The following is a 14347-nucleotide window of genomic DNA, read 5'->3' on the forward strand; positions in this document are numbered from 1 at the left end:
CGGTTGCTATGTACCTAAAGTACATATAGAGAGCACCGTGCGTGGCAGAGCAGAAACAACTCTCAAACAATACACACCGATGGCATTAATTTTGAGTCACGAATAGATAGCTCCTTATTTTAACCTCTTTACCTGGTCTGCCTAGGTCATGGATTATAAATGATTTGCCAACATGAGGTTTGTGGGGCACGCGATCGACCTACCGAAAAATCCTACAGGAGAAAACGATATAAGCTTTTTTAATGATTAAATAGTTCTCAAATAAAAGGTCCTAGTTATATGCATTCTTAAGGGGGGCGAATTGACTGCTGAATCAAGGCCGAACAAAGTCTTTTCTCCCACGAAGTTACGGTATATCGGCCTTACCTTTTTATCAGCTTGCTTCTAGATAATGACTGGACGCACGCGAAATTATTTTAAACAGTCCTGGTAACGTAGAACATTTCGAGAAGGTTGACCAGCAGCCCTAAGAGGCGGCAATTGGTAACCAATAAAAAGTCGAGAAAAGGCTTTGTAATGGGTCGGGGGCTAAAAATAGAAGCTTTATAAAGCGCATGCGAATCAGATGGCGATCTTTTTTTTTTCCCTTGTCCACCTTTTTTTTTATGTTGACAAGTCGGACAGCAAGGGGAGGCCAAGACAGAAGACTAAAATCCAACCCCTTTACCGCATATTACTTTACCGCTTTACGTAAAGATGTCTTACGCATGTTTCTTCTGGCATTCACAGATCTAATCGCTTGGCGTCTGAAGAGGCGAGAGACTTGCCGAGGAGGCTTCCGTGCTGTCTAAGCCCCCTTTCCATGCATCCTTCTCGAAGGACTCGAAGGGCTGGGCATTGCATGTACGTGTCATTGGTACTTTGAAATCACTAGCCACTGTATTGGATTGCATATCCTTGGTGCGTTCCCTTGGTTGGAGAATTTTACGGATGCTTCGTATCCTTATCTAGGACTTCTCTTACCTATTCCCGCGTGCACGATTTGATAACTACGGGGTTTAGCCCATCCTTTCTGCCGACTTCCTGACGCTCAGCTTTTAAACTAAAGTACCCAGCCTTACAGGTTCCTTGTAGTTTGTTCCCTAGTAAAAACGGCGGTAGTGGTGGTGTCAGAGTCTCTATGCATGGATTCTAAGTCATGTGTTCTGGCAATGCCTTCGCTTATCGTTTCTGTGACCGGAAATTCTACGCACCATATATCTATCGAAGATGTCGGGTAATTTTTCGAATTTGTGTTGTTGCCCAGTGCCGTCGCCTTGCGTGCGGCTATTAGATGACACATATTCCGATACCATACCGAAGCAGCAAGGGCGAGTGTTGAGCGATAGCCACGGGTTTAGGACTTATTTCATGTAAATCTCCCCTATGAGTGGTCAAGGTACGCAATAGGGTTAGACCCCATAGCCTTGTAAGTAACGCAACGAAACTCCAAAAACGTGCTGGGTTGGTACATGATCCAGAAAAAAGGACCCTGCCTTGCCCTGCCCTGTTGAGCCCCGTCTTGCCCTGCTCACTTCCCCAAAAGCTAGCTTCCCGTTTCCCTTTAGTTAAAAGGTGATAAGAAAATAACCTTGCGAGTAACCTTTCATTCCGCTCTCCGGATCGGGATTTATAATCCATTGAATTCAATCTATAGAAGTGACCATATCCGCCGTATTACTTCGGAGCTCAAACTGAGAAGTTTAAGGGTTTAAGAAGTGTCTTTCTCCACAACAGCTAGTTTTACTCGTAAGATCCATAGTTGAGTGCTGAATATAGCCTAATAGCGCCGATATCTTAAGGAGCCAGCCCTACGAGTCGTCGGGTTACGGTGGGTGTGGAGAATTAAAAGCCATCGCTGCTTTTACTCAAGCGCGCGGAACGAGAGATACATAGTACTTGTGTTGAAATTCGGGCAAATTTAGGGAACTCCGCCATGCTTTTACTTGCATGGAAATACTGTATATATGCATATCGTAAAGCCCAGGAGCGTTGCGAAAAAACCCCCCTGCGACCATGCAGGTAGGGTTACTGCCAACTACTAAGTATATACAGTCACTACTTCCATTTTATATATATAATCATAGAGGTACCAAAGTATTTATCTATGTATTTTTTTATATTCAAACCCCTCCAAACCCCTCCCCTGACCTGACCTGACCTGAACCCTTGTTCACTCGTGCGAGCAGGTACGTATTGTCTTTACCGTATTGTACTCCAGCCCGTGGATCGCCCGCTACTTCTTCCTTCAGATTGAGGCGCTGCTCTGCCCTTCTCGCACTGGCCCCAGATGCAAACTACAACACCCCCCCAACTTCTAGTCAAGGTTGTATTGAAAGGGCGGACGCACAATCAGGTGCATTCGCAATCAGATGCCTGTCTAAGCTGGGACCCATGTTTATGGGAAATACGTACATGCTACGTATATACAAATATACGTATCTACGTACCCAGACGCATGTAACTGTATCTGGGCTCTCAGGTAACTCAGGTACTCAGGTACTCAGGTTGCTGAGGCCTTGTCATAGAAGAAGCATGGGGGGCTGCAATCCTCCATCTCGAAGGCGGTTTCCATGGACCATGGCTGAAAGGGCTACTTCTATATATTTGATTCCTTCCTCCCGCTTCAGAAAGTTCATATGTCCCACCATCTCGGTTCGACAGCAACTTAGTTCTGAAGTAATCACAACGAACTACCGTCGACGTCTAACCGTCTTATCTCACTATATATCTATCACTTGCTCGATATCATCATACCAATATCAGGTCGACTACGGATAGATAGACTCTCCAGCAATGTCTATGTACGCTATGTCGCAACATCAATATTCATACCCGCCCGCGCCGGCGCCGAGACAGTACTCGGCACACGGGACCAGCAGTGCTTTCTCCAGTTCGGCCAACCCTGATGAGGATTGGACCAAGATATCGGACCTTGCCGAACGCAGGAGGATACAGAACCGAATTGCCCAGCGCAACTACCGTAGGTTGCGACCAGTTTTACTCTTCTTACCAGTGACCGAGTAACCTAACAGTTTCTCTAGGCAAGAAGCTTAAGAGGCGTCTGGAAGACCTCGAGAGGCGCGCCGGTACCTCGGACGATGCTTCTTCTCCCACGGGAAGTGACAAGCAGTCGCAGTCCGGCAGCACGCGGAATACCAAGAAGACGAATTCCTCTAAGGCGCAGAAGCCCACTGGAGCTCCGCATAAGACCGTACAGCCTCAATTCACACCTCCGATGAACCACGACGACGAAATAATATTCAGCCAATCGTATGACGACCGAGAACGGTCTCACACGCCACCGTTTATGCCCTACTCAGCATATCCTCCTCCTGACGAGATGGTTCTACCCCCGTACAACTCGGCTCAACCTTACCATCACCCGATTACAACCGGCGAAGGCTATCCCAGCTACATAGCTTCGAATGTCCCCTGCACGCTTCCTCCCATGACCCACTTCAACGATGCTATCAAGAGGGAGGCGACGTATCCAGAAGAAACTATGTCCCCGTACATGAACTACGGCTTCGTACCAGGAATGGATGTCCACGGCCAAAATTCGTACGACCACTCCAACCCTCATGTGAGTCATGTGCGCGCTTACTCCCGCCGAGAACCTCGTAGCTGATCGGTGTTGCTAGACTCCACCGCTTTCACACTCGTACGAACACTCGGCGAACTGTTCAGAGTCCGGTTATGACTACCCGACAACACCTCTTTCAATGCCTGGGTCTCCCGGCCTCGGGCAACACCGCTCATAGCTAGCTAGTGTGTTGAGGTACGATGGGACACGAATGCACGGCTGAGGATAGGGGCTTTGGACGGACGGATTATGTTTTATCTCGGACATGGCGGGGCGAGATATCTTACATGGAAGACGAAGGGCTCGTCGCCGTGGTGCATATTATTGTTTTAGGGATATCCAGGTGCAGCGTGGTGTTATTTGACGGGATTTTGACATGAGCTTAGATGATACATACAAAGGGCTCTCCCGAGCTTAAGCGAGGATATTGGCGAATGGAACAAGGATTGGCACGAATGTGTCCAGTTTACTGTGTAGGGAATGCAAATATTTCATCCTCCTTATGGCATTTCAATGCCTCCATTACTTAGCAAATGGAACTTCTAGCTTCGCGCTCAGAATACTAGCAAACATGGAAGTTAATTTTACCTCTCAATTCTACTTGCGACAGACTGTAAACAAGAAGCCTCGTGAGACGACCAAATGGATGAGACTAACAATGGTATGGTATGGGAGAGTGGTACCGAGTTATCGAATAGACGCGGCGAATCTGGCCGATCCTTTTTCTCACGTCGCATCCGCCCAGATAAATGCGCGGCACAATTACCACTTGGCTACCACCATCCTTCATTCCCCCATCCCCCCCATCGGTCGTGCGACGTAATCGTACAGCTCTGAGCCGAGCAAGGAGTTAGCTCCGAGAGCTTTACGCGAGTTTCGAGTTCTCGCGTATTGCTACGTCCGTGTTTTTGTTCGGGCCCGAATTCCATCACGTGTTGATTCCTTTGTTGTCTACTCGTTGAAAAGCTTGATATTGATAGAAGTTGAAAAACATTAGCATATTGACCTAACATGGTTATGTAATCTTACGCCATTAACTAACTCTATAAGGTGGGTATTCGCAAACATTATATTAAGTACCGGTTATTACTTGAGTATGTATATAGAGTTTGCGTTATAGTATTTTCATTCACATCCGCACTCATTCCAGCATTGACATGCAAACACACCGCAAACGGCTTCTCCACCACCGAAGAAAATCAAGGAAAAAAAAAGGAAAGGATTGCTACATACGCTATATACGCTACGTGAAGTGCTAACCTTGCCGCATTGGTATAACCACTACCCAGATCCAGATTAGGTTACGAGACAAGTTCCCCTAAGCTCAAGGCTACCTGTGTGCACTGACCTCGTTCTTGAGCCTCAATACAATGACATATCTTCTTTTGACTTCACGTCTCCATTCCAAGATTGCTGCCGTTGCGACTTGACCGTTGAAAGCTCTGGGTTCGGTCTAACAACGTTGAAAGCAAACTAAGTCTTGACTGCTGGGCTAAGTAAGGGAGTATCGCTCGGGACTTAGATATATACTTAATCTGATATATATACCTGAGGTATAATATATAGACGCTAAGAAAAGGGAGGAAGAAGGAAAAATCTGATAGCTATGGGCGAGCCTAAATTTTACCTCTTTGGCGGGTATAAGTAAGTTACGGCCCTTTGAAGCCATAAATACCATATATCCTTTACCCCTTCTTATATCGTACTGACACTCATCAAAGGCTATGGAACGAGCACGCCTGGTGCCCATCCGACGACCGGGCCCGCGGCGGCAAGAGCCATAGCCTCTTCGTATGCTCTGCTGATTCGACCGTGGCCACCTTCAGCGGAGAATTGGATATCACCGCCCTCGGAGGCGCCGGGTTTGCCTCGCAGCGGACTGTCGACCCCCAGTCTTGGGACCTGCTCGACTACCAGGGGCTGAGCGTTGGTGTAGCCAAGAGCGACGGGAGGAGGTACACGCTTGTTCTTAAGGACGATGTCCCGACTCATCGCGAGGATGGCAGGGAGAAGAGCACTGTCAGCTGGGAATACGACTTCGTGCCTGGTGACGAGTCGGAAGTGATGGCCTCCTGGGACGACTTCAAGCCCACGTATCGAGGGCAGCCGAAACCGGATGCTGCCCCTTTGCGCTTGGATCATATCAAACGGATAAGCATCATGATGCGAAGGTTTGTGCCATGTCCATACACCCTTTTTTTTTCTCCTTATCTCGCATCGCTAAATTTTCCAACGGCAGTTTCTTTGGCGAACAGGAGGGTCCCTTCAGGCTTGATCTCAACTATATCGCAGCTATTAGAGCCGAGGCAAGCCCGGAGTAGAATTAAAGCATTATCCTTTATTTTGGAATTTGAATTACTGTGAGAGCGAAGAGCGAAGCCTGCCAGTCGAAAGGTTGATTTAGTGTACTGCTCACCTCAAGGGGTCTAGATAGATCTCGAGATAAAATAGCGATGCGTGCTGATTGACCTAAGGAATATCATGAGTCGGTCTTTGTTGACGTGGAACTGTTCCTTGAGCATTACTAATATGAAACATATATCCCAATAGTTAGGTACATCTCTAGGACCCCAGTGAGCATCATTTTTCGAGTCCTTCACGATGGTTAAGGCGCTGGTCTAGGCTAGATCCAGGCGCACAATAAGCCCGATCATTGTTCGCCTTCGTCTTGGAATGATTTTCCAGTCTAGAAGATCCATTCCTCAGACCATACTTAGTCATAAACGACCAGTCGAAAACGAAATCCCGCCAATCCAAACCACGAGCGAGTGTGGCCCACTGACATTTTTTGCTATCCTTGGAAGAACGGTGTCGAGTCCCCGTCCCGTGGATACGGATATTAACGGCATATACTTGGAACAGCTATAGCTGTGAAATTCCCTACCTTTTCGGCAGTCAGGATAGTGTGGGGTTTATTGCCTTACGGATATATTCAGCATACTTGGTCAGCGGTCTTGCGGACCTTTTCGATCCCGCTGATTCGTCGAGTGTCTGACGTGCTCCCCTGGTACGCTAGCTACTGCTACATAATTGATAAAAGGACGCCTTCGATTTTATATGACCCCAAATAGTCCGCGGATCTTAGGAGAAAGTCGGGATATCCTGAGCCCTACGCTTGAACTCCATCATTTTCGGTAGGGAAAGCTCTTCTCAGTCTAGATCCTGCAGGTGTCCGCATGAAGATAATGTGCGCGCCCGGCGGCAGGGTCCGCTGGGAGTGGCGACGACCGTATAAACTCGACGCCCAGGCCGTTGGTATATAATTCTTTAGCACTGCTGCTGTGACACGACATATTAGAACCGGCGACTTGGGGAACAGTTGAAATGCATGTCTTGCGTCTGGAGAATCGTCATATGACCGTCAGTAGGGTTGATATTCCCTTGTCGACCTCCCAATTTCTGTTGATGGTGTCTCTGGTAGCTGTTCCGTTGAGCTTATCCCTATTCCCGGCGTCTCTATTCTATCCACCTTATTATCACGCCGCAACTAGGCGCCTACTAACATCTAGTATAGTCTACGGGTCCAGGTGGTAATGCTATGCCAAAATAGCTGGGGCGGCGCCGTCTCCGGCAGATACCCAACGTTAGGTGCAGACTGTTGGGCTGACCAGGAACGGAAGCTTGCTCAAAGTGAGCAAAGCCTGGTCCACACGGGTTGCCACACACGCACATCTACATGCATACCTACCTGCACCAAGGGTACACAGCTAAGGTTCTTACCGTGCCAAATCCACATGGAAAGTGACAACTGAGCTGTGGGCTGTTCTGCTGGGGTCAGGAGGTTCGTCTACAAGCCAAGTATCAATACCGAGTGCACTATTCGAGGCATATCCCCCTAACCTCCAAGTCGTTTTCCACCGCCGTTGGAGAATGTGTACGTATATTCCCGTAAGTGGCTGGCGAATGCGAGGTCTCGAACCTTCGGCATGCTCCTTCCGGTCATGCATGCTACGAGCGGAGAGAGTGGACGTAGAATATACGTACGGTACATACCGCCTACTCACTTATAACAGTATTTCGTCGATACTCATAGAGTCGGGGCCGAGGCCGCGTCTATCTAACCAACATTGACGTGGTCAAGCAGGTGAAGAAAAAGGGGGTGATAAGGGAAAAGGGAAAAGAGAAGAGGCTATCACTAAGGGGGTTAGGAGTAAAAGGTACCCAACCCTTGCAACACTCTCACCTGGAACTGGCTCTGTCAGCTTTGGAATTGGGCGGGCCAGCTCCCTGGGTCCGGCTTACGCGTGAAGTACAGTATTAGATAAGATAGATCTGCTTTTTCCTCAAACCTATCTCGTCCATGGTTCAACCCCCCAATCCATGTTCCAAGTCGATACAGAAGGTGCTGAGTAAGACCACGAGAAACCTCGTGTCCCCCACGCATATGTATTTGTATACATTAGCATGTACATACCAGGTATGTATGCAACCCCCTTCGCCTCGTCAGGTGAGTGTATTCGTGGGTTTCGCGAGAGGGGGGTTTACGCCGAAAGAGCATAAAAACATATGAACTATCCCAGGCCATAGGTAGGCAGGTCGAGGCGATCTATATACCTGGGTATTTATTATGCCATTTCTCATACATACCTAAGGCATCCAGACGGTTACGAGGCGCGCAGGTATCACTCGAATATCGGAAAGGGGTTCCGAGTAGCCTTTTCACGGTTGTCCGCAGCAGCGCACGGGGCTCGAATACAGCTGATTCCACGTTCCGGATCACCGGGATGTCAGCAATACCTACATACATAAATTAAGAATGTTTCCCGGACAGTTCTGGCCGCAGACCCCGGCCTCTGCATATGGATAGCTACTTAGGGCGACATAGTCTTGGCCCTGTACAAACCTATCTAGGTATGTACCGCGGTCCGGGTATGAAAAGGGATGAGTAGGACGCTAACGTACCTTGGTAGTAGTGAAGCGGATATATGCCTGCCCGTCTGGCCCCCGAGGCTATGAGAGGGGTTTCCTTCGTGGCCGCCGATCAAACAAGGAGCGGCTCGTATACCCGGAGCGATTATTATAATCACATGCCGAAGTAAATGGTAAAATATACCAGAAAACACCAATTTATCTCCAAAGTCGATGGGTCGCCTCTATATACATGAGGCATATTACTACATAGGAGGTAGCTAGTTACCTACGTAACCTCCTCTGTCACTAACGACTCAACAGGCAGAGATCAGCCTTTTCCCCCAACAGGATATGCATAGCACAAGTATATTATGTCATGAAGTTTTTGCTCTTATGATGGACTATCTGCCTTAACATATGCTAAGTGAGGATCTAAAGTGTCTAGCTTAGGCTATAGACGAAGCCTGAGAATACTGGATTCGCTAGGAATAGAGATATACACATATAATACAGTTAACAGCTCTCACATGAATTATATACTATTTTGGTATTTGTTGTGCTTTCAAAAGGCGTCTTAGACGCATAAGTAAAAGCTGTTAAGCCTTTTCTGTCCTTCCTCAACCATCTTCAAAGAGCGCCGGTATTCGTCCCTAGTCTGTCCATTCTACCATTAAAGACCGTAAGCATATTTCCGCTTTTCCCAGAACGCCCCTAAACTTTTGAGGCCAAACCATGTCCCTCATGAATTGCACCGATCCCACATGTGACGACAAAATAACCCAATTATATATATAATGAAGTAGTGATGTTAGTATAGTATATAAGTGACAATGGCCACTTCTGGTCAATAATCATTAACATCATAAATGCATAACTTCGGCTGCTCGAACTAAGATAGACTTTCCTATGGATAAGCTTTCTTGAGACCATCGCTAGAATATAAATATGGAATGGGTTGGCGCAAGACTCTACGCAAAATCCAAGTCGATAGCGGGGGGCTTTTGCTTGGCTACAACATCCGTGACGGTTGATAAGTCGGCTAATACGTCATGGTCGTCCTCGCTTTCGCTCACTGCAACCCGAGTTAGTCGTTGTTTTAGATCGAGGTAAACGTATAAGTTGGATTGCCGCTTAGCATCCAGTTGATTGGGCTTAGATCGGAGACGTTTTGCATAGTCCAAACCATGACTGACTGAATAGCGACCAAGGGGGGACAAAATACTCACTGCTGCCATAGCCGGTATCTGTGTCGATGCCCATTCCAACAACACCACGGGTTACGGTTAAACATCGTTCAATCATCTGGTGCCGAACTTCTGGCTCAAGTCCGCAGTCTTTCCCAGTCCATATCCGCAGTGTGCCCGAGAGACGCTCTAGCGTATCAGCGCAAGCTTCTGCAGCGAATTCATGACTGGCAAGCCGGTCCATTAATTTAAAAGTAGCGGTGTAACCGAGCAATCCCATTTCGCTGATGGGGTGAATTTGATCGATTACACCATAGATATCCACAGGCTCTTCAGGGGGAGAGAATTTTTGAAGATGGGCAATGGCCATGGCACATAGGAGAGCAGTGCGCATCTCGGTGGTCATGACTAGCGAAGGCGGGAGCACCTTGATAGGAGCGGGAGATGATGGCGCAGTACGGGTAGGGCTGCCCGAGGGACTATTCGATGAGAGAACCGGGGTTACGGGCCCAATAGCTTGCAATGCAGCCATGATATTGATGTTTCGTTTCTCCTCAAAGAGTAGCGCACGTGCAACTAAAGCACGATTTTGGGCGATGGACCCAATCGGGGCGGTTCTAATGGCTAGCGACACATCATCCTCGACTTGTTGGACTGTGTCCGCATCATCCTCTTGCGCTAGAAGACTATTCGTAAGTGCACCTTGTAGCGTCATGTTTGACCACCAGGCTGCAACAGCGTCCATTGGCGAGCGGACTGCTAAATCATCTACTACAGTATCCATACCATCAACGATTCCAATGGCGTCGTAGTCGGTTGGGCGGTTCCAGGCGAGATTATGTGCCCTTTGAACGATATTTGGATTTAGGACCATATCACAATCTTGCTCAAGCAAGGCAGCTAGGTGATCAGGTAGCTCGTCATCAGATTGTTCCTGGCCGCCACGGCGAAGCTGCGTGAGGAGTCTGTGTAGTTGCTTTGCCTCATTCCATTTTGTTCGAGCCAATTTAGACGCAAATGTGTTGAATATGCCAAGCTGGATACCAGAGAGGCCAACCTCCCACAATAGAACTCGAATATGGAGCGCCTTAAGCATCAATCGAAGTGGTGTAGTGGGCAGAGTTCCCGAAGCGAGCAAGGTTAGAGTCAGTCGGCTCTTGCTAATCTCGACATCTCCTCCGGCTAGTTGAGCGTCTAGGGCGATTGCCCATGCCTTGACACGGGCAAGCTCTTCGTCCTCCGTGAGACCCGTCAGCATCTGATAACCATGGATTCCAATAAGATTCCTCAGGCTCAGCTTCATTGTCTTGAGACCAAGCGCGGCAGCCTCGAGGAAGAAATTGTGTCGTGGGACCCAGACTGTCTGGATGGCTGTAAGCCATGCTTGACGACGTACGTGTATAGGAGATGCCAGAGACGGTACTGCTTTCAGGGAAGCTTGTTTCTGCTGTTTGGAACCCTGCACACTTGGTGGCCTACGTTCCATGAGCGAGGGGAAGACAGCCCACCAAATACTACAGAGCAGCAATGAAACCCTGATATAATATAACACCTGCGCACCTTGCAAATGATAACCCATAAAGTTGATATTCAACGAGGATGTAAGTAAACTGAGAAGGTGTATGGGGACGGCGAAGAGACCACGGCCCTCTGGCGTTTCGTTGTTTTGCTCGTTCTCCCGAACGGCCTCCAGAAGCATTAACCCGGCTAGGGAGCCAACCATCAACTTTCCAAAATAAGGGCTAGCATTCTGCCAGCCTCTTGCTTGGATGTGGTGTTGTTGCTGTTGGATTTGCTGTTGACGTATCAAATTGGGATTGTGATTACCACCAAACGGCCTTGGCGGTACTGGATACGGCTGACCCGTCGCCAACTGGGCGGCAATTATACGCTTCATATCTTCAGGTACTTGTATCATACCCTGGGGATCGGTCTGGCCCGATGTGCCTATAGCTGAGTTTCCGTAACCGTTAGGCTCTTGCGAGTATTGTATGGGCGTGGAAGGCGTCGTTTGCTGCAAGGGACTAACTGCGCCATTCATCGCACCCGCCATGAAGAGTTTCTCGAAGGCAGCTATTCGTTGCTGCATGGCCGAGTTCTCATCGACGAGCCGAAGATTTCTTTTTTCTAAATGCCTAATATACTCGGTAGCTTTACTTAGCACCTGCGCGTCAAGTTTAGTTACGATATCCAGTGTGTAAAAGATTGGTATAGACAAACCGTAGCCTTATTAAGCTTGTGCGCAGGTGTTAAGCCGTGCAACTCTTCTCTGTCCTCAGTCGTGTCCTCGCCCCTCGCGCTCTTAGACATGATGCGTAGACTTGGTACACTATCTCGCAGAGCTGCTATCTTATCATTGAGATTAGTGCGATATCTCTTCTCGATCATGTTGTGGGCCGTCTTTTTCACTGGCTGGTGGCTATCAAGATCGTCATCGTCATCGTCGTCGAGTTCCACCGACGACTTTCGCTTACGACTATTCGACTTGGAGCAGAGACTCTGATCCTCGGGCGACGATATGGAAGAAGACTTATAAATCGGACCGGCTGAATCGGGACTCGCTTCGCTCTTAGGGGAGCGATAGTGAAGTTGGGTTGGCATAGCGATATTCTGTAGTTTTTGGCGTTGTTCTTCAGTAAGACCTCTCGGACCCGCGCCGTTCGGTCGAATCTGTAGCGTAGTGGTCACTACCGGGCCTACGGTCGGCAGTGGATTCGACGGACCGGGTGCCATGGAAGACGGGGCCACTGCAGCGGGCTGCTGCGGCGGCGGTGGCTGCGGAGCGAGGCCATTGTCTAGTTCGGGCTGCTGACCTAGATTCCATTCGTCTTGGTAAAATGCATTAGTGTCGTAAGTGTCGTAAGGAGGAGTGTCTTGAAAGGTCCAATTAGGTTCACCGTAGAACTGTTGGTTGCCGGTGCTGGAGTCGGTCAGGGCCGCGTCCCCATTACTTGGATTATTGCCATCTTGGTAATACGGGCCGTTTGGATCGTCGAGACCAAAGATGTCGGATGGCTCTTGCTGGTCCGTCATGGTGGCACTGGTGCTGGTACGATCATGAGATGCAGGTGTGGTTCGACATCAGCAGGCACCACAGCAAGTCCTTCAGCCGCTCTTGTCCAGGTCAAGACAAGCGAAAGGAGGGGGTTTGCATATGGCGGGAACGACCAGGGGTATTGTCGTTGGGATGACCTGATCGTACGGCCTGGAATAGTATAGTGCGCGTATGGGCACCGATGGATGAATATGAAAATGGATCGGTTGGTTGGCTCACGCAATTGATCTGAGGGTATATAAGCTTAGATTGGGAAGGCAACAAAATGTTGTAGGCACAGGATTTCTTCGACTAAGATTGTTGTTCGGGGTTGAAACGGGATAAGCAGAATGCGGGAATGCAGAATGGGAAAAGACGGGAAAAGCTTGCTTTGCGACGCCAAGTCTCTCTCCCCGTTTAAAAAAAAAAAAAAAAAAAAAAAAGAGAGAACAGCACTTTAAGAGGGCGGAGAGGGGATAATCTACCCAATGCTATTAGGTAGTGTACGCGAGGCCTGGTAAGGTCTAGAGGTGGACGTCGGTTTTTGCTAAACTAACGCCCTTCGTTGCCCTTCTGCCGTAACTTGTAAAGGCGTTATTAAATTATCTTATTACCTTGGATTCGAATAAGTGTTGATGGGCAACTCCTGTTGCACGCACACAGAGAGATTAGAGATTTGCTTTTTCCGAGATCTTAGAATCCGATAGGGCGGGAATGTCGATAAAGCGCGAAAAACCCAATTGCGAGAATGTAAAAACGGGGGAATTCTTGATGGAGGCTTGGAAGAATCATACGATGGACCGGCGGATTGATGGAATAAGTCTACCTATGTAGCTATGTAAGTAAACTCAATCGTCACGCTCAGACCTCTTAACGAGCCCTACCTTCCTAGAACCTGGCTGAACCTGGCTGAACCCGCTTTGGAAGATCTTCGGCTTACCCGTCTAGGCCTCATTATTGGTAGGGAACTATGGGTATTTATGGGCCATGTACCACCAGCCACTTCATAAGTCTCCAAGTACATAGTGGTTCAGCCACTTTCTCTAGGTTCTTTCTCTTATTTAAGTATAGCGGCTATCTGCACTACACATACATATTGTGTAACGGATTACGCCCGTACCTACATCCTAATCTACCTAAGATCCTAACCTAGGTAGGTACCTAACCTTATCCTTTTCAGCCCTTTGTGATATTGTACTGATTGTACTACACTACCCGCATGTACTAATCGCCTGTAAGGTACCTGTATTTAAGGTAGCCTAACCTTGTTGTCAACGGGTGGCTGCTCACGATGTTATATCATATTAATTGCATTGATTAATAGTCCGAGTCTTTAGTACAACTTCAGAATCAGGTTCTTAGCAAAATAAGGCAAGTCGTCATAGATAATGAACCGCTTAGGAACCGCTTGGGTCCGTCAATCAATGGCCAGGTTCGACTCCTACCCGAGGTTCTTTCTAGCCAATCATAACCACAACAGAAGCCAATGCAGTAATGAGTACGAACATATGTAATATCTTTTCGGTTCACAGTTCACAATAGGTAGTCCAAGTCAGTCTAAGTCCTAACGTGACCCACTGCGAAAGTAGCTTATCTTCTCTTCCCCTATGCATCTATGCATCTATGCATGTTGACTTCTTGAGTTCCCAAAATGGGTTGAATACTTGTACTTGTGCGAATCTATACGCACATACACTATCATAAAGTAAAGGA

The 14347-nt window shown here is 48.1% G+C and overlaps 4 protein-coding genes across 4 annotated transcripts; 3 read left to right on the forward strand and 1 right to left on the reverse strand.

Moving 5' to 3' along the window:
- The first annotated feature begins 413 nt into the window (after positions 1-413).
- On the forward strand, positions 414-1121 carry F5Y00DRAFT_241762 (uncharacterized protein). The gene has a single exon (XM_048008408.1). It carries the CDS (start codon positions 555-557, stop codon positions 789-791), a length of 237 nt encoding a protein of 78 aa, XP_047863273.1. The 5' UTR covers positions 414-554; the 3' UTR covers positions 792-1121.
- Positions 1122-2775: 1654 nt separating this feature from the next.
- F5Y00DRAFT_254062 (uncharacterized protein) lies at positions 2776-3743 on the forward strand (the record flags this gene model as incomplete). The annotated part of the gene is made up of 4 exons (XM_048010126.1): positions 2776-2795; positions 2859-2962; positions 3024-3574; positions 3624-3743. The coding sequence occupies 4 exons, from the start codon at positions 2776-2778 to the stop codon at positions 3741-3743; spliced, it is 795 nt and encodes a 264-aa protein (XP_047863274.1).
- Positions 3744-4780: 1037 nt separating this feature from the next.
- Positions 4781-6016, forward strand: F5Y00DRAFT_121393 (NADH:ubiquinone oxidoreductase complex I intermediate-associated protein 30). Its single transcript, XM_048004051.1, has 3 exons — positions 4781-5209; positions 5287-5736; positions 5805-6016. Exons 1-3 carry the CDS (start codon positions 5172-5174, stop codon positions 5884-5886), a joined length of 570 nt encoding a protein of 189 aa, XP_047863275.1. The 5' UTR covers positions 4781-5171; the 3' UTR covers positions 5887-6016.
- A 2774-nt stretch (positions 6017-8790) lies between these two features.
- On the reverse strand, positions 8791-13186 carry F5Y00DRAFT_241770 (uncharacterized protein). Its single transcript, XM_048008409.1, has 3 exons — positions 11821-13186; positions 9643-11764; positions 8791-9488 (listed from the first exon to the last, which is right to left on the reverse strand). The coding sequence occupies exons 1-3, from the start codon at positions 12631-12633 to the stop codon at positions 9385-9387; spliced, it is 3039 nt and encodes a 1012-aa protein (XP_047863276.1). The 5' UTR covers positions 12634-13186; the 3' UTR covers positions 8791-9384.
- Between the last annotated feature and the right edge of the window lie 1161 nt (positions 13187-14347).

The sequence above is a fragment of the Daldinia vernicosa genome (assembly GCF_022497035.1).
Source record: "Daldinia vernicosa strain CBS 139.73 unplaced genomic scaffold F5Y00scaffold_35, whole genome shotgun sequence".
Lineage (NCBI taxonomy): Eukaryota > Fungi > Ascomycota > Sordariomycetes > Xylariales > Hypoxylaceae > Daldinia > Daldinia vernicosa.

What these genes read in the sequence shown, in the direction of transcription:
- F5Y00DRAFT_241762 (XM_048008408.1), top strand. Translation starts at nt 555, where the DNA reads ATGCGAATCAGATGGCGATCTTTTTTTTTTCCCTTGTCCACCTTTTTT.
- F5Y00DRAFT_121393 (XM_048004051.1), top strand. Translation starts at nt 5,172, where the DNA reads ATGGGCGAGCCTAAATTTTACCTCTTTGGCGGGTATAA. An exon ending in TACCTCTTTGGCGGGTATAA is followed by an intron (nt 5,210 to 5,286) that starts GTAAGTTACGGC and finishes CACTCATCAAAG; the next exon opens with GCTATGGAACGAGCACGCCT. An exon ending in ATAAGCATCATGATGCGAAG is followed by an intron (nt 5,737 to 5,804) that starts GTTTGTGCCATG and finishes TTCCAACGGCAG; the next exon opens with TTTCTTTGGCGAACAGGAGG.
- F5Y00DRAFT_241770 (XM_048008409.1), bottom strand. Translation starts at nt 12,633, where the DNA reads ATGACGGACCAGCAAGAGCCATCCGACATCTTTGGTCTCGACGATCCA. An exon ending in ACAAGCTTAATAAGGCTACG is followed by an intron (nt 11,765 to 11,820) that starts GTTTGTCTATAC and finishes CTTGACGCGCAG; the next exon opens with GTGCTAAGTAAAGCTACCGA. An exon ending in AGATACCGGCTATGGCAGCA is followed by an intron (nt 9,489 to 9,642) that starts GTGAGTATTTTG and finishes CTCGGGTTGCAG; the next exon opens with TGAGCGAAAGCGAGGACGAC.